Here is a 21,456-nt window from a genome sequence, read left to right as displayed (position 1 = left end):
TTCTTTCAACTTCCAAGGTAGCTAAAACTTGAGAACCCTGCCCATATACTTCGTTATCTATTTAAAAGCCAAACATGTTGCAGAAGATAAGCTTCATTTTCAACAAAACCTGTCTTCAAAGCAAGCATTTCTGTTTTAATGTTATTAATACTTTCCTTTACCACTCTTTCCATATTTCACTTGGACACACTTCCCATCTCCTAAGTCTTAACAGATCTCTGCAGACCAATCACAAATTAGGGTATGGCTGAAATATCTGTGGCTGATGTACACTCCTTTATTTGTGATAACTTTACATCTCTCCTACAAGTGTGCAGCATGGGTGTTTCCTGGAGCTGGAGCCAGACCTCTGGTCTGAATCTGTGACATGATCCCTCTTGACAGTTCTGTGTGATTCTCTTGGGAAAGTGAGGAGCAAGGGGATTTATGGGTGGGAAGAGAAGCACTCTCCATGGAGTGGATGAGCTGGTCCCTGCCACTAGCTGCAGGAGGAAGCTGCGCTGGAAGACAGATGGATCCATTACTTGGCAACATCCCCAGTTCTCTACACATTTTTCCAAGGGTCTGGCATTGGAGCCAATGGCACGAAGCACCTGCCTCTGGTGGGAATTGGCAGTTTGCTCCACCACTGTTTCCTCTCAGATACCTCCACCATGAGGAGTTGGGAGCTACACAGCAGCTCCAGAGCCTGGGGCCTTGTAGCAGCAGCCCAGACCTGCCAGTGAACTTGAGTAGCTCCTTAACAGCCTGCTCCAATTCAAGGAGCAGACATGCTGAAGACAGGGGGCAGCAAGTTTCCTGGGAACTGGAAAAGGTGTTCCTAATAGCCCATGATATGATGCAGCAATTTTCTTTTTTTTTTTTTTTTGCCAGTATGGGGCACTGAAACTAAGGAAAGAGAAACCTTTCTTGTGCTATTTTTGGCCATCTTAGAGAGAAAAAAATCTAATCATGGCCCCTGGCTTGTCATCTTTTCATGAAAGCAGCATAAGCCAGAGCTCCCAGCAAGCCTTATAAAACTCCAGATTTACAGGGGACCTTTCATCTACATCCATTTAAAATGTTCCCTGCCAGGCAACTGACTATGGACGGAAATCATCATTTGAAAAGATCTTACTTTAAGGACTGTACACAGTCTCTTAAATGCTGCTTCAGTTCTTCATCCTTTTCATAGTATTCCAGCATGGTGTGTGCATCATCATGGTGATAGCAATAGATTTTATATGTGTCTTCTAGTGGGCCTTTAATCTGCAAGAACACTTCCCCTGTTAAGGAGAAAAACAAAGCATGTCAAGTCAGACAACAGCATCTCAGAAGGAGTTTTATTATTCCACCACATTAGCTGTGAGCTAAAAAGGCTGGCTTCCACTTTACTTCCCTTAGAAATGATCTTGTGTTTTTATGTGCATTATTTATTACATGTATTTCTCAGCTGCTCATCTTTGTCATAGCCAGGCACCATTATATCAGTGTTAATGCACAAAAATTCCCTCAGGGGAAAAGCATGAAATCTCTATACCTCACACCCCTTCAAACACAACCTCCTAATTCACTGTCCCAGCTTAATGCCCCTTCATTGGAAAACACACAGGAGAGCTTAACTAATAAAGGGAGACCATTTTTGTGTCATGGGCTGGCAGGAGGGATGAATGCAAGCCTGTTAGCTTTCCTTTTGACTTTTTTTCATGAATATGAACTTAAATGGGTAATAACAGGAATAATGACTCTATCTTCTCTTCACCATTTCAATTTTATCTGTTTTGCAAAACCTCGAAATGGCAATTGTTATGACCTAGGATAGAGAATTTTCTCCACACAACAGAAGAAAAACCTCCAACCCTCCCCTAATTAAATAAAACCACCATGGATTACTGCCATTTTTATATAATATCTAGGTGTATATACAGCTGAAGAGGGAGAATACCTCCATCTCCAGTCCTCCATACCACCATTTTACCATATAGAACAGTTGGGAATTTTAGAGGCACTAAAGTAGTCCTACACTCATTTCCCATTTACTTCTGGAGCCTAATTCTCTCAGCCTAAAACTCTTGTGTCTGGTTCTGTGTATGTAAGAAATCTGAGCAGGGAGAGCCTTCTTCCTCTCTTCTGCTGAGATATTAGTTCAGTTCTTACAGAGTTACGCAGCAGCCCCCTGATCAGCATCTTTGGAAATGTGTATAATAAACAACAGCAATGCTGAAAACTCCTGTCGGGCATTTACTGAAAATTATATCTATGTGGCAACCAGTCCAAATAGATGTTTATAAACATTCCTGTTGAGTTACAGCAATGACTATTAAAGTTAAAAGCTGAACACTGCATTAATTGGGAGCTCTCTATTCATTCACAGAGCAAGCGCTGAGCTGTCAGGCATCCTGCATGTTTCATCCTGACCAGAGTGTGCTGTTCCATAATACATTGCATTGAACTGCTCCATCTTAAAGTGAAAAATGATTCAGTTACCACAGTAACACAGCCCTGGGTTTTCTGCCCTAGCAGTGAAGGTTAACTGGGCTGTCTAATGCACATTGGTTTCAGGGTGCAAATAAAGGAAAAAACAATGAGGAGCTAAGACCACCACAGTACATTTTAGTTACTGTAAGGGCACAGTCAGGAAAGCACCAGCATCCCACAGTTAAATGCTCTTTAGCTCTCTTCTCTGCCCTGTGCTTATTGCTAATGCTGATGGCTAACAATGCACATTACATCCTGGCTTTCCCATGAACTCTATGCAGCTCTTCATTAGCCAACAACTTAAGGGGAAACCTTAACAAGCCTTAACCTTGATCCTGCAGGCTTGGCACCCGATTCTAGAGATCCTGAGCTCTCACAATTTGCACTAACATTAAACAGAACTCCAAGTGCTTAGCATGGTCTGTGTTATCCTAAGCCTTCTAGTGAGGTCACATTTTCAGTAGGAAAAATGCATTGTGGCCTTACAGCTCATTTCAGTGTATACTACAGGCTGAAAATTAGCTTCTCCAGAAGGAAAGAGCTGGGCAAGTTCTGTTCACTGAAGTATTGGGCCACAGTGACAGATACTGCTATCGATGCTCAGTGATGAGAAAAATCATGTGCTGATTCTATGAACAGGGCCTTTAACAGCAGGTGGATTTCTAAAACCTAAAGCCTGTCTTGGTTCTGAGCTGTATGGACCAAATCAGATGAGTTTTGGACATATCACTGTGGGAGTTTGCTTTATGAACAAAAATCACATTGTATTTGGCACAGCTTTAAAAATACTCTGAGAGATTCCTAGGAGGAAGACTTGAGTAACAAAGTAGTTTCTCCCTGTTGCTCTCAGTGGTGCTTCCAGTACAGCCAACAGCAGGAGATGGAGGAAGGAGTCTAACAGCTAAAGCTAAGTCTTCATATTCCTCCATATACAGAGGAATGTGAGGAATATGTATCCAGAACAGAGAGGGAAAAAAAATCATAGAAGAACTACAAAAGGTATTTAACCTATTTTAGCTAGATTAGGAGATGGGTTTTGAAACCAATCACTCATTAGTCCTCATCTCCCATGCCTTGGCTGTGTGGTGGAGCAGTCAGGGTGATACAAACTGGATCCCTTTGGGGATGATAATTACCAGAAGACACACTCCAAGGCACATCTTAAGCAGTCCAACCATAAGGGGCATCTCAACCCACAGGCATAGGCTACAGCCAAGCTGAAGTAAGACCTCTTAAAATGTGCAGAGTGGATAGCACCTCCTTAGCAGAAACTCTCACTCTGCAACTCTGCCTCCATTGGAGATTACCACTCATCAATGTGGACATAGCATAAAATGTGGAGAACACAGACTAAAATAAGACGTGACTATGAACAACCACATTGTTTTTCTTTCAAAGCAGTGAATTATCAGTTCTTTTGAGCCTCACCATGATTGGGTTGCCTTCCAAAGTAAGATACTTCAATACAATATTTTTAAATACATAAACATGACAGAATATGATGAGTGTGCTTTTTCTGTAGACTGGCTTCAAAAACTTTTACACTGAAGATCCTGAAAACAAAATTATTACTTTGATGTACTTTCAGAGGACAATAAGCCTACTAACTTACTGCTTACAGTGATGCAATTATTCTCCCTATTTTTGTCTCAGCCTTCAGAAGAATGTCTCACACCTTATTTGACAACCTTTTTCCTGTCATAAGTTAGCCAACTCTGTGATCAATGATCCCATGCATTTTCATGGTTCTTTGTCTCATTCTGCAGAAATACACCCTAATAGGTGGATGAAATTGTTTGTCTTTACTTCTGAATGTGGCAGGGAACTAATAGAATGATTCTCTTGGCTGTGAGAAAGGCACTTCCTGCTAGAATAGAACATTGCTTATTAAGAGTATGACTCATCATGATGCACTTTTACTGAAATACTGCCAAACAACACAGACGCATCAAACTACGTTAAGCTGTTGCCTTGGCAAACCAGATTGAGACGTGCTAGAATTAATACTTTTCCCAAGCCTCTTATGCTTTAATATCCTGTTTCTTAGTAAAGTGGCAACTGATATTTTTACCCAATTATTTGAGAGAAGAGGGAGACTTTTTATAAGGTGTTACCTGTGGTATGTGTTCAGGCTAGGAAAGAAAGAACCTCTCTTGACCTCTGAATCACAGCTGGATTTTTTTTAAACAGAACTGTTTAATTTTTTAAACTAAACTGTCTGACTTTGCACTGAAGCAAATTCAGAGTTCTCATCTGATACCTTAAGGTAGCTTACCCTAAGGTGCCTCTGCACTGACAAAGCAGCCATGGGAGAGCTGATGTGTGCTGGTAAATTATTAAATCTCTCCAGCTGTGCCAGAATGTCACATGAATCACAGCCTTAATTTCATGACCACACCTGCAGGACTTGTGACTGTTGTGACATATCCAGGGCCAACCTGTTTGCAGAAAATACCTGTGATTCCTACAGACATTCCCACACAGAATCCCACAAACTTCAGATTCATTACATTTTCTCTACTGTCCATGTCCTGTCAAGCACATTTAACCACCTCTTACAGGATCTGTATCACCAGTAGATGCATGTTTACAGTGTTTGGGGTGGGCTGGGGTTTGACATGCTTGTTATTCCAAACATTTCTAATGCTTTTCCTGAATGGCACAACTCTGAGTATGAGAAATAAGAGTTTGAGTCAGCACAAGTGGATTTAGGTAGGCAATATCAAACTAGATGAAACAGATCTTAACAGTAATTTGTATAACTTATTGCAACAGGTTTTACTCATTCTAAACCCATTTTCTCCGAATGGGTCAGAAGGGACAGGAGGACGGAAGGAAGGAGGATGGAAGGGAAGGAAGGAGGAAGGCAGGAAGAAGGAGGAAGAGGAAGGAAGGAAGGGAAGGAAGGGAAGGAAGGAAGGGGAGGAAGGGGAGGAAGGAATGGAAGGAAGAAAGGAAGGAAGGAGGGAGAGGAAGGAAGCAGGAAGGAAAGGAAGGAAGAAGGAAGGAAGGAAGGAAGGAAGGACGGGTGTAAGGAAGATAAGAGTTGGGCCGGAAGACAGAAAGAAAGCAAGGACAGAAAAAGCAGAAAGGGGTAAAGATAAGAAAGAAATAAAAGGGAATGAAGGACTTAACGGTAAGGGGGGAAGTAAGGACGGCAGGCAGTACGGAAAGGACAGTATTAGGAATGCCGTAAGCCTGCAGGCAGTAATTCCTTGCATAATGCTCCTCCCCTTATCATTCATTACCATCGGCATCCAGAGGATTGAAAAAAAAAAAGCCGTTCAAATCATACAAGTACAGTACAGCAAGTGGACAGGTTTCACATGTCATTTTTCCTGTGTCATTTTGGACAGCTTCTAGCACACCAGCCTCTGAGAGGGGTACTAGCTAAGTCTGATGAGAGCAGAGGACAGGAGAGTGTTATGTTTATTCTTTCACGTAGCTTTGTAGAACTCAAGAGGACAGTAAACATACCGATTATTTGCATGGGTGGTTCCACATCTGTTGTGGCTTCTTCCAACAATGACAGCAGTTTGGTTGATAGCTGATGGACCAATTCAACGTTGCTAAACAAGCCATCCACGTCAAAGCGAGCAATCTAATGGAATACAAATATTAAGCAGCTACTGACAAAGGATAAAGAAGGACGTTGTGTATTACACAGCTTCTCTTGCTATGCCCTGAGTATTCAACACTCCAGGAAGACCATTTCTGCAAAACCTCATATAAACATCCTCCTTGTGACTTCAAGGACACATACACAATTTTCACATTAGTATAATGTGGTTGACGCAGTTGACAAAGTGTATGTTATCAAGTGTTTTTAACCTTATTTTGAACTATCCCTAATCTGAAACTGTTTACCTAGGAAGGAAATAAATATTATCATCTGAATAAAGAAAAGATCCTTAGCTGGCTTTGAAATGTTTGTTTGCTTTCCCACTGGGGAAAACAATAGCTGGCAGTGGGTTTGATTCCCTGATTACCACTCACTATCAGAGGCCACTACATAAACTGAGAGCTTGGCACTTTGGTGCCAGCTACCAGGTACAAAGACTTCTAGATAGCTGGTGCCATTTAAAGTTAGTTGTCCTATAAATCCAAAGTCAAGATCATATAACTTCCATTAAAAGAAACACATTTCTAATTCAGGATATGAATGCAACCTAAAGAACGTCTTACAGAGCCTGGGCACACAACATGGATTTCAGTGAATTGTATCCATTTCTACCAACAGAAAATTTGGTTCTGTGTCCCTCCTCATCTCACTGGAAATAAAAGATTTCCAGGACACATACTTCTCATTGCACAGAAGGGCAATAGTTACTATTCAGGGATCATTGGAGATAACCAGTGGTAATGTGCTCATACTGAGAACAAAGACAAGACCAATTTCATCACCCATATCAATACTTTCTGAGCCTACCTCTCCATTTGGAAGAGAACTGCTGATTTACATAGCAGCTTACCAGATGCCAGGAGGATCAAATTGCATGCAATTGTAACAAAATCAGAAATACACTTTCAGTACTGATGCAGTTAATTTCTTCATAAGCATTATAGGGGCTAAAACATGTTTTATCCATTTGGAAATATGAAACAGATTTATTGCCTAGACCAATTTTCTAAACACATTATAAACTTTCAATATGGTAGTTCATTGGCGAGCTAGCATTAAAACCATCTAACATTCCTGAAAGCCTTTCAAAAATGCAGAGGTTATTAGATTAAAACAGTTACAATCTCTAAATTACTTTTCCTGTATACATCTAGCGCAGGACTTCTGACCTCCTCCCCGGCATGTCTACATAATATTTGGAACTACATCATGCATGAACACTTCCACACATTAACACAGTGACAAAGGACAGAATCAAAAAGAATGCTTTCAGTTGGGTGAAAAAGAGTGACAGAATATGGCACATTTGTCAAAAATCTCAGCAAGTTCAGCCAGGGAATACTCTTGCTTGGCTCTGGCCAGCCTGGGGAGGAAGTCAAGTGGAGACTACTTTTGAGTGGATAAACAAGTCAGGGCAGAAGAGGAAGTCAAGAACCCCTTAAAGTTATATCAGCAGATGGCAGCTCTTCTGAGAATGGCTTGGAGCAAATTCTGACAGAGTTTTAGAAAAGCAAAAATGTCCTGCAGGAGTTTCAGCAGCACAGGTTGAGGCACTGCTAATGTCACCTAAAGACATTTTGGCCTCTGCACCTGTATTTTGTCACCAGTTTAATACAAAACCCTACACAAAGATTACATGGGTTAAGGTTGGTTTAAAATTATTTTATTCTATTTCTGCAACAGATATCATTTATGCAGCCTGTGTGGACGTTATGTTTCAGGCCTCACAAACACAAATCATTCTCTGGACAATTTCCTCTATTTCCAGCACCATTTTTCTACAAATTGAAATACTGTTGAGGAAAAGGTGCTCTTTGAAGTCTCAGCTGAAAAAGAAAATAGGTATCATTGACCTAATAAGGTCTTTTCCATGAAAGGTAGTTTATGAGCCTTCTTTCTTAAATGTACCTCTTTTGTGTGGAATACAAATATCCCAAGTCCTCACTGGCCTGTCAAGCATGGTATTTATCCACTACAACTGTCTGAAAGGATGGATAAAGTTATCTTAACAATTGAATTTAACCTTGATGCAGAGGTTCATGCCATTCCAGTCTCTACTGTGGGAGAAAACTTCATTTTGAGGTACCAGTAAACATCTGCTGTGGCACATAACAAGGGTTATAACTACAGAGCAGAAGGGAGAGCTGGAAGCTGCTGCTGCAGCCCATAGGCAGGGATGTGATATCCAAGCTGGCCTCTGGACAAGTACCTCAATGCAGGCTTTATGCAAGTTCAGCACAAGTGGCCAGGAGCATATCTGACCTTCCATGCTCCTCACCAGAGCCCTGACACATCACATCCCAGAGCGCTGGCTCCAGACCCGCTCCCAGCACCACGTCACTCTCCTGCTGACACTTGTACTTGCACAGAGATTGTAAGCAGAACGTGGCTGAGCTGAGACCTTGGCATCACCGCCTCATCCTCCGCCCCCAGGACTCACCTGCATGTTTCTCAGGGGCTGAATCACTTCCTGGATGCAGAGATCCAGGTCACTGATATAGTCTTTCTCCGTCTGCAGGAGTTCTGCGATGATTTTCACCCTCCTGGCCATCATGCGTCGCCTGACTTCTTCTACTTCTTCTTCATCCTCCTGCAGCGGGGTGGCAGGGGTTGAGGACACTGCCTGAGGAGCCATTTTTTCTGGTAAAAAAGGGAAGAGATTTGTGAGGAGAGTCATAATTCCACATGCCCACTCAGCCTGCCCTGCATGACTGTGGGTGGTGGACAAACGGCCATGGCGAGCAGGAAAAGAAGCATAAGAAATGGCAAACCCAAATCAGACTGAGTGTCATCCCATCCCCTTCTTCTAAAAGTGGACAGGGGTATGCCCAAGCAACTCGTCCAATTGGCGTTAAGGGGATAACCCATCACCAGCTCCTCTGATTTAGATGTTTGGTATCGGGCAGAAATTTTCTATGGAGCACAGGAGAGTCTAATTCTTGTCACACTGAAATTCCAGGATAGCTGATGCCCTTCCACTCCTTTGAAAACAGTAGTTGTCTGACATCTATTATGATTTGGAGGATGGAAAAAATGTGCTCCTGTGAAAGAAAAAGGCTGTTTACCATAAAAAAGCTTCACAATAATAACCTTTGTTCTGTACAATGTAACATTGAGTCTATTCACGGGAAATTGAGGACTGCAAGTACTGGATGACAAACTTTAAAGTGAAGACAATGTTACTAACACTGATGATGAATCCTCCAGCTCTGTTTAAAAATAATTTTTTGAAAGAGACAAAGGAATTCAAGAAGAATATGAGGAAACATTTAATGATCAATAACAACCATTTCTACTAACAACAGAGATCATTTGGATTAGGACATTCTTCACTGTTTTTCAGTACTTAACACCTAGATATCTGATTTGTTTCAAATCCAGGAAAATGCAAGTGACTCTTCTACAGATGGGTAATTTATGTGACCTGCACACAACCTACTTATTTGTAATGATGGTCTTCCCACTTGCTGGTCTGTAAGCCAGCCTGAAGAGATCCATGTCAGCTGTAAAAAGGGCACTGACAATCCGTATTTTTCATTAAGAAACACACATACAAAACCCAAAAACAAAACCAAAAAAGACCTAAGTGGAAGATTTCAGAAGCTATTCTAGTGTTTTTCTGCTAGCCACAAGATGGTGCAGAGTACCAACAAAGATGGACATATCATTAGCATGCTCCGGTCTGCATCACTCGGGCTGATGTGATGACAGCCCCAGCTTTTATTGCTCAGCAGCAAAGGATGGGAATCTCTGCTGACAATCACACTGCTACACCCTCAAGTCAGCTTCTTGTACAGACTGTACTGAAGGAGGTAATAAAAAGCAGTATCAGGTGCTTTGCTCTCTGATGATATTGCAGTTATTTGGATTGTTAAGGGTAAGGTAAAGAGCACCCCAGTGAGCGTCAAACAGCACAACTCACCCATAAAACACCAGCCAAGGGGGTGGAGGATAGCCCACAGCTGGACTTGTGGGAGCCAAGCAGCATTCAGGACAGAGGGCTTTGAGCCATCTTGCAACAAGAGGTGTAAAATACAATAAATCAAATCTATAATCTTCGTCCATACCTCCTACAACTCAGAATGGACAGGTTTTTTATTAATGACTCTCCGAACAGGCTTTCAAGTGAGACTGATGTGACCACAGATAGCTGCTTTTAGGACGGCACGTCTGTCTCTACACCACTAGTTTTAAACAGTGAGGACCAAGAACCTAAACAAATCTGGGTGGGGGAATGGAAGGCAGAGGAGTAGGGGAGATGTTTTCTCCAACTTTTTTGTATTTAGATACACTTTTCAGCTTGGACTTTTTAGCCTTGAAGTTTGTGTATAACACAGGCATGAACATTTTGTCCTCGAGTTTGTACAGAGACAATGAAACAGAAACATGAAGAAAATGTCTCCACTCTGCAAGGCCTTGGCTATCAAAAGAATTTTAAGCTTAACCTTGCACTGATGAGTTTGTGCTGCTGCAGAGCTCATGCACTAAAGGTGCTGTGTGCTGAATATCACAGACTCCACTCTTAGTGAGGAGGAGAGCAAAACTGGTACCAATATCACTTCACAACTCCCTCGGAGAAATTTACTGCTAGGGCTGCAGAACGGGACCACCTTGCCTGCTGCTGACATGATAAAGCAGCAGGTACTTTTTATACTAAAATCTTGCAGTATGTAACCACATTTATAAATTCACAAGGAACCATATGAACAAGGAACAATCCATTTCTATTTCACTTTTGTACCAAAATCAGGACTTTTCTTGAGATTGGGTATGAAACTGTCGGCATGCATGTAACTGTGTGTGAAGAGTTCAGGGCAACTCCTGAGAAAGCACAGAGAGGAAGAACTCAGAAGTGTTGTTTTGTCTCTGACACAGATGTTATGATATCAGAGGGAATTTTAAGGTAAACACAAGATGCTCTATAAAAAAACTTTCTAATCTTTTATACTGGTGGCAGGGGAGGCCATTATATGAGCAAAAAAAGCCACTGTATTTCACTTCAGGCTGGAAGTCACAATCCCTCGAGAGGCTGTTTTTCAGTTTGTATCATTAGATAGCCCTGATCAAATTTGATTCTCGAATTATGTCAGGGCTCATCTATTATCATTATTGCATGATAGATAGTAATACCGGGAAAGAACAATTATTCTCAACAGGAAGAAGTAATCACGAGAAATATCAGTTAGAGTATGTTTCCTTATAGAAAACATGTATTTTAATAAATGTTTCCTTTAGTTAAATGTAATATAATTTTCCATTTTCACTCAATATGTTCACTTTTTCATTTCAGGCATATCTGTCTCTACAGAATGCAACAGCAAGGTCTTGAAGTGATGATTACAGACAAAACGTATGATTTCATGTTCAGCTGATTGCTTTTGACCAGTTTGAGAACATTAGTAGTTTGCTGAAATCCTTGTGGAGTAAGTGCAAGTTTAATGAACGCACAAACAGTGAGAGCATATCTGGAATACAATCAGACTAATTTCTACCTGGTAATGTGTACCAGCCCTAAAACAGTTGAAGAGAGGATTAGCAGGAAAAGACATCGCTGAGGACTAACTGATACAGTAAGAATTTGACTCATTTGTCCTCAGAGATACCAGGTATTGAAAAATGAAAAAATAGCCTGTTGAATAGATTGTTAAACCATTGCATCTTAAGCCCAGCTTACAAAAAACTATCTGGTACTTTCACTAGACATAAGAATAAAAAGCAGAAGGCAATGTTTGTAATCAATGCTTTTGCGATGTCAGCTATCTGCAGGAGTTGCCTTTCTGAAGGACATTCCTTGGGAGATGACTGAGGTCTTTCAACCGTGTGTTGAAGTACACGGCTCTAGTTGCATGAAACAAGAGGTTCATTATGTGATGACAAGGACAAAGAAGCCACATATCTTACAAAAACAACTTATTGCAAGTGTGAAGTCTAAAGATGTCCCCCAGATGGAGACATCCCACAATGTGGTGAGAGCATGGAGGAACAGAGTTTGCAATGTGCAAATACAGCAGCTTTCTTCTAGGCCCTGGGCAGGTACTGGGGGACTGTTCCAATCTGCTTAAAGGGAGGAGAGGCAGGTTTGCCTCAATCCACAACTGCAGAAAGGAACCAGGCTCTAAACATACCTGAAAGCGAGATTAAAACACAAACGAGGTTAAATGTTGGGATCCAGAGCGATAATGCGACTTTATTTTTCATAAAAGAGGGAAGAAAGAGAGAAAACCAGAAGAGTAGGAGAATGCCAGAAAAATTACAAGAAGCACAGGAAAGGGATTACCATCACCATGGGTCCAGCGCTGGCTTATAGGGTGCGATGGGGGAGATCCGCGCGGGTGCAGAGGGTCTTTCTCTGATGAGGTCTCTCCCAGAGCAGCCCAGGGACCCAGCGAGGGAGCAGCGCCACAGCAGCAGGACCAGAGCGGGATGGGGAGCATGGGCAGCCTCATTGAAGCAGCCAGGACAGCGAAGGACAGCACAGACAGCAAAAGTTCCAGCACTGCGCAGATTTTTGCAACGCAGCCCCCAGTGACAGCTTAGGCGTTTGCTTTTCCAGAGGGTTTTGAGAGCGGCAATGGTCACATCCACTTCACAAAGCTCATTGGCTGGCTCCCTGCTGTATCAAAAAGTTTGCTGCTTGCTCGCTTAATGTATCAAAATTTTGCTGCTCGCTGCTCTGGTGTAACAAAAACCTGCTGCTCGTTTAATGTATCAACTAAAAGCTCTAGGAATAACTTTCAACGGGATGCCTCATTTTCTAAAGTAAATCAGTTTCTAAAGTTTTTGTTAAAGGTAATTTAATACCTTAATTTTCAAACCTTAATATTTGAAGAGGTAATAGAGAAATATTCCTTACATTTTACTTGCTTGCTATCGGGACCCACAGCAAGCGACTGGTGGAGCAGCCCTAGCAGGGCTGTGAGATCTCTGTGCATAAATCTCCCTGGTTTTTATGCCTAGAGAGTGAGCAGCTCCAAGAGGTCTGTTCTATCCATCCTTCCTCCCGGGTAAGATGCTCTGATTGGATATTACCTTTGCTCTTGGTGTGGGGACCCAGATTTCTCCCCATCCAGGGCTTCCCATGTGGAACCAAAGGAAATAGCACAGAATACAGGAACAAGTACAGTGATGCTGGTGCATGGAGTGATTTACAGACCTTTTTGTTACCTAGGCAGCCTTTGAAAGATGCCAAAGGAACACGAGTTCTGCACTCACACTGGGCAGATACAAGGATTTTGCCTGGCACAAGGGACTGGTGAAGGCATAAGTTATCAAGGTATAACAAACAAATTACAGAGTTACTGTGTTTTCACATGTTAAACAAGAGTTTTGTATCACCCTGAATAAATTATTCCTCTGTGAAAGCAAGTCCTCAGATAGCCTTTACCCTCAGATAACCTAGCAATTACACAGGGGAATGTACACCGACTTTTATCAGCTGGATTTGGGAATGAAATGCAGGCAGCCAAGTCCAGAGACTGCTGCCATGGCAGCTTTCCTCTCCTTCCTCATGCTGTCGCTCTGGGTCTGTTCTCTACACACCTGCATCCACTGCAGGAGCTGGGAAGGCTGCAGGGCACTGAGACACTGGGATCCATGGAAGTGAGGGAGCCTGAAACAGGACAAGCAGTGGGGAAAGACAGAATGTGACTCTATGTGCAGATGAAGTGCATCACATTAGATAACACGCCAGAGTTTTACTCCAGATGCCCCTCCCTTTGTGAGGAACCACATGGGGTGTCCTTACAGCTCCCACCAGAGTTCTTACAGTGCAACAATACAGTGCAAACATGGTGCAAATTGGGCCACTGAAAACCAAGTTGGGCATTGAAATAGAAAAATATTGGGAGGGGCTTGAGGAAAACCACTTTTTTTCTTTTACTGAGAAACCCATGGCAGCAGCATTGTTCAGAAGCAGGTTTGCTGTACACAGGCTGTGAGTAAAACATGCAAAAAGCCCCTTTTCTGAACCCAGGAAGAAAACACTGCAGGACCAGTATGACCTTGCATCCATACTCCTGGGCAACATGTTTGCTTATAAAATCTGTATCAGAGACTTCCATGCAATTAGGTCATTAAATCTTTGATCATTTTTCTGTTCCATAAGGTACAGAGAATATTTACATTCAACGTGCAGGTTCTTTCTTCAACTCCTTGACAGCAGACCGCTCTAATTATGTGTGTGCTGACAGGACTACAGAGAGCTCCCATGTGACCATGGTGGAAGGGAAGAAAGCTTATCATCAGGTGACAGAAGAATGCCCTTATTGTTAGCTCCAATACTTACAAATAAACCTTCCCAGGGTGTCACATACCGGTATAAATACACCACCCCTGTGGCACTGAGCTAATATGTTAATAGAGCAGGAACTGAGGAAGGGCTGTACCTGAACCGCTTCCTCCAGGACACAAGCACCTCAAGATTTGGCATGGATAAGCTGTATGAACTGTGGCCCACAAAGCAAAGTATCCCAATTAATAAAATGTTTGCTAATATGCTCAGAGGAGGATCCATAACCAACCCTCCTTGTGTCCCAGTCTTCCCTTCGGCTGCAGTTCCCAATTCTCCTGTGGTAGCTCCTAAGAGTCCTCAGCCCCAAGGCAGGGCTTGGTTGTGCTAAGTGCTGTGCAAACACTGCGGCACAAAATGGATTCTGCTCCAAAAAGATGAGCTCACTTCCCTGACAGACACTGCAATAAGTTCAAGGATTAACTCCAGCTTTATTGCAGCACAAGTTAACAGAATTAGAACCCCTGAGCCTAAATTTGCATGGGAGAAAATAGAAGTATTTATTAGATCATGACTTCTCATCCCAGGGCACAGGGGGGAGAATTTTCATTGAGCCATCTCCTGCACGTCAGGAAATAACCTGAAATTTTACTCCTTACTGCACTTTAGCAAGCCAGCCGCTGCACGGATCAATACATTCTGCAGTGAAATAAGATATTATCTGCATCGTAGTCCACAGAAAGCTAGCACAAAGCAAACAAGGAACTGGGGAGTGGCACAGGGGATCTTTACACCTGGTGGGAGGTGCAAGAAGCTGACAGCATGGGCAGCCCATGCAGGAAGGAGTGGTGTGCTCTGCAAGCAGGGAGGAGGATGGGATGGAGAACGGTGCCCTGCTTGGGATGGAGCAAAGGTGGATGAGTTGCCTCTGGCTGGGATTTTGTTCACCAAGGTAGCTTTTTGTACACCATGGTAGCTTTCCAAGAATTTATATAATTTTGCTGGTTTCTGCATCGTTACTGGTGTTAGTTATTTTTCATAACTACACTAGACAGAGAAAACGCATGGCATTCAGGGTTCAGACATGAGCTCTGAGGAAGTGTATTGTGGTAGCTGTGTGATTTGAATCACTATCTAATACAGGTATGTCCCTGATGCATTTTAAATTCAAGTTTGTGCAAATCTTTTACCAGGGCAGTTGACCCATTCACAGCCAAAGCTGTAAGGGAGTTAATATGTAATAATTGTAAGACAAGGTGCTTTTTGGAGGCATTAATTGTTTTGCTGAGCACTGAAAATGTGAGCTCTGATTCCTCCAGGAAACTCACTGCTTTCTGTAGCTCATTTTTCTCAGCAAGCATAGTTTGGCATATAATTATTAACAAAGAACCAGCAACCTGCCCAAAACTTAACAGACAGTGAACTATGCTTCAGATGCCTTTTCATGGTGTGCCCTTTTTAGTTAATAGCATCTATCCCCATGACACACTGTATGCTAATCTGCCCTGATCTTGCAAACATTTGTGTGCCAATAACTGCATCAAGCAAACCCCTTTTATTGAAATACACAGGTACTCACAGACTGGAAGCTTTGGGTTAATTCAAAGACTGATCCCAACATTTATACAATACATAAATATTAATAGAGTTACTTTTAAAGCTGCTACTGATGGATTTTCACTATAGAAAAGACAGCTCATACCAGTTAACCAGATATAGATAATACATTTGAAGATAGAGATGCTAAATATCACTTTTTGTTTTGCAACTTCTTCATTCCTCTTGAAAGAACATACTTGCTGAATTTTCTAGTGAATGTAGAGCAGAGCAATGCATAGAAATGTCACAGGAGCTCTGCCTTAGCTCTTATAATGATCCTTGATATTATTTCTGCATCTCCACCACAGATGCTAATGAATTTATTTTCCTCAACCCCACTCTTCCCTCTCCAGAAAAATAATGTCCAGTTGATGGAAGAAATATATACGGCCTGATCAAGGTCCAATTCCTGGACTCTTCCAAGTATGCAAGTGTAATCTGAGTTCTAAATGACTGCATGGTTTTATCATGAACCTGGCATTTGATGGCAATCACCTTATTTTCCCCTATCTAAAATGGGGATGGCAGGAATTTGGTTATCTCACAGGATGAGCTGAAGTACAGGCACGGATACTTGCCAAGCTCCTTGAGAATATAATAGTTACTTTGCATCTTATTTCCTTTTTAAAAAGAGTAAAGTCAGGAAACGTTGCACGGCCATTCACACCAGATAAGCTATTGAATAGATATATCTACTATAGTCATTAACCATGAAAATGCTTTCTTGTGTCTTAACAAATCCTTAATTTTAAAGTGAAAAACACTTGCAGAAGTTTTCACCTTGGGCAATGCTATTGTGCACTGCTGTTTGTAGACTGGCAGAACAAACCACCTCGATTACCCTGGAGATCTAGAGTGAGAAAGGCTCCTTCTCCCTTTTCATAGAAAACATTAGTCTACAGTATAAAACAAAACTTAAAAGAAATCCAAGCGCAGAAATTGAATTCTTAGGAGTTTTTATGCCTGACTGCTTGCTCTCTTGGGCTTTTTGTTTTGTTTTCTTCACAGGCTTTTATTTGGGGACCTCTATTTCCACCACACCGAGCTGCATTTTGAGCATATACTTCAGAGCTGCTTGAAATGGCTGTGAAGGGCAACAGCCCGCTTCCTACTCAGGGAAACCTTCAGAGTCTGCAGGGGGCTGGAAAGGCCTTTGAGCGGTGCCTCGCCTGCGCCTGTGCCTTTCGCCCTGCACAAATGTACTGCAATGCTGATGCAGGCGCCGAGGTGCGCAAAGACACCGTGGTCCATGAGCTCTGCCCGGGCTGCCGGCCACTAGCACAGAGCAGGGTCCTGCAGCCCCTGTGGGAACCCGCCCCACTTATGGGAGATTTCCTTCTGCAGGGCTTGCTGCTGTTGTATCCGTGTGTCTTACACGTCCTTGTCTGTGCTAATACCTACCCCAGGTCTGCAGATTATGTGTTAGAGAACATATTAACAGGAGGCAATAGAAGGGAGAGGCAACTAAACACAGAGCTTTCCCTCAATTCGTCTTGGAAGCAAGTGAAAATAACAACTTGTATCTTTTTTACAAAGCATTTACCACTCTAAGGTGATCAGAAAGTCCCGACCAGGTGACACACACCAGACAAGCTGCCACCAACAGAGCTGCTGGTTTTCTTAACAAGAATGGAAAACTCAAAAGCTTTGTGCCAACAAAACCACTTCCTCGCTGTAAGCTGCTTTGCATCCAAGTGCTACGAGAGAAGTGCAGAACACAAAGGTGTACAAGCATAGCGTAAGAGCTGGCAGGCAGCACATAGGTCCGGGATCCGTGATCGTTATCAGATTCAGACACATCTTCCTCAGAAAAGTTTGATCCAGGTCAGGCCTTGGCACACAACTGCAATTCTATGGTGACTGCAAATATACTTTATAGAAATTTCTACTTCCTTTGTATTTTCCCTCAGAGGACAGGCAACTTCTAATCCAATGCAAAGCCTGCAGGTACCTTTTTAACCCATCACAGTTTCTCTCAAACAAAGGCAAGCAAACAGAGTGAGCTGATACCAGCCCGTGCTTTGCAATACGCGGCCGTGGCCATCTCAGCATGTGGCAGGAGCTGTAAAGCTGGATTTACTGTCTCCTTGGACTGCTGCCATAAGCATAACCTCATGCTCTGCCATGACTTCCTGGGCTTCCCCACCGCCTCGGCTGCAGATTTTAAACTGGAGACATTCATAGCTTGAACGCGGCTGACACAGGACAGAAAGATTTCACACCTTTTTGCTGGATACTTCGCTGATAACCTTGACCAGGTGAGGCCAACCCCATTTAGGAGTTAAAAGCTGCTGTTTTGATGGGACGTGTGCCATAAGCTTGCCACAGCGACCCATGATTTTACTCTGAACCACCCCTGCCAGATTCCTGAATCGTGGGCCTGACCTGAGTATTTTTCACCTTCTCATTGATTAGCTATCATGAGGCAGGAATAGCAAAATTGATGAACCTCTCTGTTCTCAGCATAAGTAGTCCCCATAGAAAACCTATTATTTTCAGGCTTATTATTTTATTTTCTGCTTTTATTGTCTCTCTGAAGCAATGCTACTTCCTAATTAAGTGCATCAAAACCACAATACAGCAATCCAAAGTATTTTTCTATTTTATTTCCTCATAAAGGATTATGGTTGCAGGAATGACTGCCACTAAGCAGTTATAGCACTATTAGTAATACACACTTATGGTATTATAATACTCAAACGCTGTTTTTGAAGACCCTGGAAACCCACAGAAATTCCTCCGTTGGTGTTCCAGAGCACTCCCAGAAATTGCTATTCACATTCTTCACGCTTTTCCTCAATTTGTGGCATCACATTTAATTTTTGATTGACAAACCCAGTACTGACATACTTTACTACAATTTGTGGTCCATATGCAATTTGGTTATTTGAAAAGCAACTCTCTCTTCATAATCACAGAATGGTATAATTTGCATCAGTATATCCATCCAAACATGTATTTGGACATACTTTAGTACAGGCTTGTACAATCTATGCAACAGTTTATAGACCACAATATTTTTAATCGAGGAAAAAAAAAAAAGTCCTTGATGCCTCTAATGACTTGGCACATACCCTGCTTAATACGACAGCCAAAGACAGATAGGATGGAGCCATCCTATTTTCACATTACTGTTTGTGTTGCAAATGTATTTTGGTGGATGAGAAAGGTTTGGGTTGCATACGAGTTTTGCAGGCACTCACCAAAACCTTCAATTATATTTTGTGTCCCATCTACAAGACACCATTTAGAATAATTAGGGGGAACATGTCACAGTCTGGAGGTGGGGGGCAAGGCTGAGAGGGGCCATTGCTCATTCCACCTGTGGGTGGGGGGCAGAGCCTGCCATTCCCTTCTTTATCTGAAGGCTGCAGCCTGGAGGGCATGGAGACACCACCCCAGCTCAGAGCATCCCAGGCAGCAGAGCACCAAACAAGCTTCCCCAATACCTTGCAATTTCTGGCTGTACTCTGTCCGGTCGGACTGACTCCTCCTCAAGTTGCCGTGGTCTCCGGCGGTGGTGGTGCTCTCCACCACGGGCTCCGTCCTCCTCCTCTGCCCCATGTATAGCTTGTTCCTTAGCAGGGTCAAATTCCTCTTCCTTCCTGCGGTGCCTTCCTTCCCCGGGCAGTCCATGCTCGCCACGGACACCCTTGCCTGACGCTGCTGCTGCTGGTGGAGGAGGGGGACAATAGCTCGATATTCAGGCAGGTGACCACCCTGCCCAGGTGAAGGCTGGTTGCTTTGGGCTTGGGTTTGCAGCAGGGCTCGCCAGGCTCCGCAGGGCCCCGGGCTCAGCCCTGCCACCTGTGCCGGAGCAGCTCCACCCCCGGGAAGCTGCCGCCCCGGGCAGCGTTTGCATTCACCTGCCCTGTGTGCAAGCGCGCCTGGCGGGGCCGCTTTCGGAGCCAGCCCCAAACCGCAGCCATTCCCAGGCCCTCTCCCTGCTGCAGGGCACGCTCCTCACCCCGTCGCAGGGCCGGGGGTGCCGGCACAGAGAAGCGGGAATTGCCCCCTCCCGGCTCTGGCAGGGAGATGGCTGATTATGGCACGGCAGACCCCTTCCCTCTCTGCGCTGCCGGGCAGGCGGAAGCAGAGAGCAAGGCCAATGGAAAGGGGAGACCAGCCACCCACTCGGCCCTCACTCCGGCAGCCTGGTCAGAACCCCGGCTCCTTGCGGATCAAGTTGCATCTGCCAGTCTCCTGACCCCACTGACGGGTGTAGCTTTTGGGCTGGAAACTCTGGATCTACAGGTTTGAAAGGCGACCAATCCCCCAGGACAAGGAAGGAAAGGGCTGAGAAGGACATGAAAGCCCCTCTGGGAGGTAGGAAGCAGCGTGGAGCTGATGCTTGTCTCAAACCAGGCTCTGTCCTTCTCTACACTACGCACAGAGGGGCCAAAGCCAAGGCGAAAGCCTGCCAAGGACCTGTGAAGGATACCACAGCCAACCACCAGGCTGTGATAGCCAGGGGAGTGGACACCAAAACACCTGCTCATAATACCTCTGGATTAGCCCCTGGAAGAGATCTTATTATCCTGTCTGTGAGCAATGGCCTCTGGCACACATGTACTGTCTAGTGATCCTCTGTAGCACCAGTCTAATCAAGCGCATGTCAAAACAGCAGGAGTTGCTGGCATCTAAGCTTGGACCGGACTTATCCTGGGAAGAGCCCCAACAGCCATCAGTAGCAATCACTGCTGCTGCTGTGATACCCAACCCTGCAGCCCTCACTGCTGTAGGAAATGCCTGGTGGGAGCCCCGTGGTGCAGCCTAATCGGTGTCAGTCTCACGCACGATTATTGCCACAGCATCTGCCAGGGGACACAACAAATGTCCCTCTGACAGAGGCTGGCAGAGAGCTTGGCTTTAGCACTGCCACGCTAAGTCCCTGAAGGACTGTCTAGTAAAAAACAAGCTGGGATGAGACGTAGTAGTGTAACCTCATTTCCAAGTTTTGTTTTTCTTTACAAAATGGGTCCTGTAATGCAATCTCCTCATCAAAGCCCTTCATTTCTACCCAGTAGTGAAAATAAGAGGTTATGAAACTGTTAAGCAATAAACTACGTCAAATTGCAGCACCATGCCAGTGCTGCACAAAGTGTCCAGCCCAAACACAGCCTGGCAGAGGAATAAAGTGGTGAGGGGAATACTGGGAAGACTTTGTGCTCACACAGAGAAGTCACATATTACATAGGCAATTCATGTGTTACGTCCTGCCTCCTCTTTGATATTTCCTAAGAAACTCTTTATTCTGCAAGTCAGACCACAAAAGTTCCTTGAAAGGCAAAGCAGTGGTGACAGCAGGGAGAGGCGTAGGCAGGGACAGACTGGTGACACACTTGTGACAAGCATCAAAGCTCCAGCAACAAGTAGTACACAGACTAAAGTGGGAGTTAAGGAAATCAATCAGACAATTTCTTTACACTGGGGACTTTGGGAGGAGCTTTTTTTTTGAAGCAATAGCTTGGTATTCATTGAGGGTGGTAAAACTGGTTTAAACAGTCACCACCCTGACTGCCCCCCTTCCCCAGATGAATTTGTTCCCATT

The 21,456-nt window shown here is 43.7% G+C and overlaps 1 protein-coding gene across 1 annotated transcript; it reads right to left on the bottom strand.

Moving 5' to 3' along the window:
* Nucleotides 1-1,113: 1,113 nt before the first annotated feature.
* Nucleotides 1,114-19,669, bottom strand: LOC103826260 (rho guanine nucleotide exchange factor 38). Its single transcript, XM_009101548.4, has 4 exons — nucleotides 19,355-19,669; nucleotides 8,520-8,719; nucleotides 5,935-6,058; nucleotides 1,114-1,265 (listed from the first exon to the last, which is right to left on the bottom strand). Exons 1-4 carry the CDS (start codon nucleotides 19,539-19,541, stop codon nucleotides 1,114-1,116), a joined length of 663 nt encoding a protein of 220 aa, XP_009099796.2. The 5' UTR covers nucleotides 19,542-19,669.
* Between the last annotated feature and the right edge of the window lie 1,787 nt (nucleotides 19,670-21,456).

Source organism: Serinus canaria, chromosome 4, assembly GCF_022539315.1.
Source record: "Serinus canaria isolate serCan28SL12 chromosome 4, serCan2020, whole genome shotgun sequence".
Lineage (NCBI taxonomy): Eukaryota > Metazoa > Chordata > Aves > Passeriformes > Fringillidae > Serinus > Serinus canaria.
This window is presented reverse-complemented; position numbering and strand designations above follow the sequence as displayed.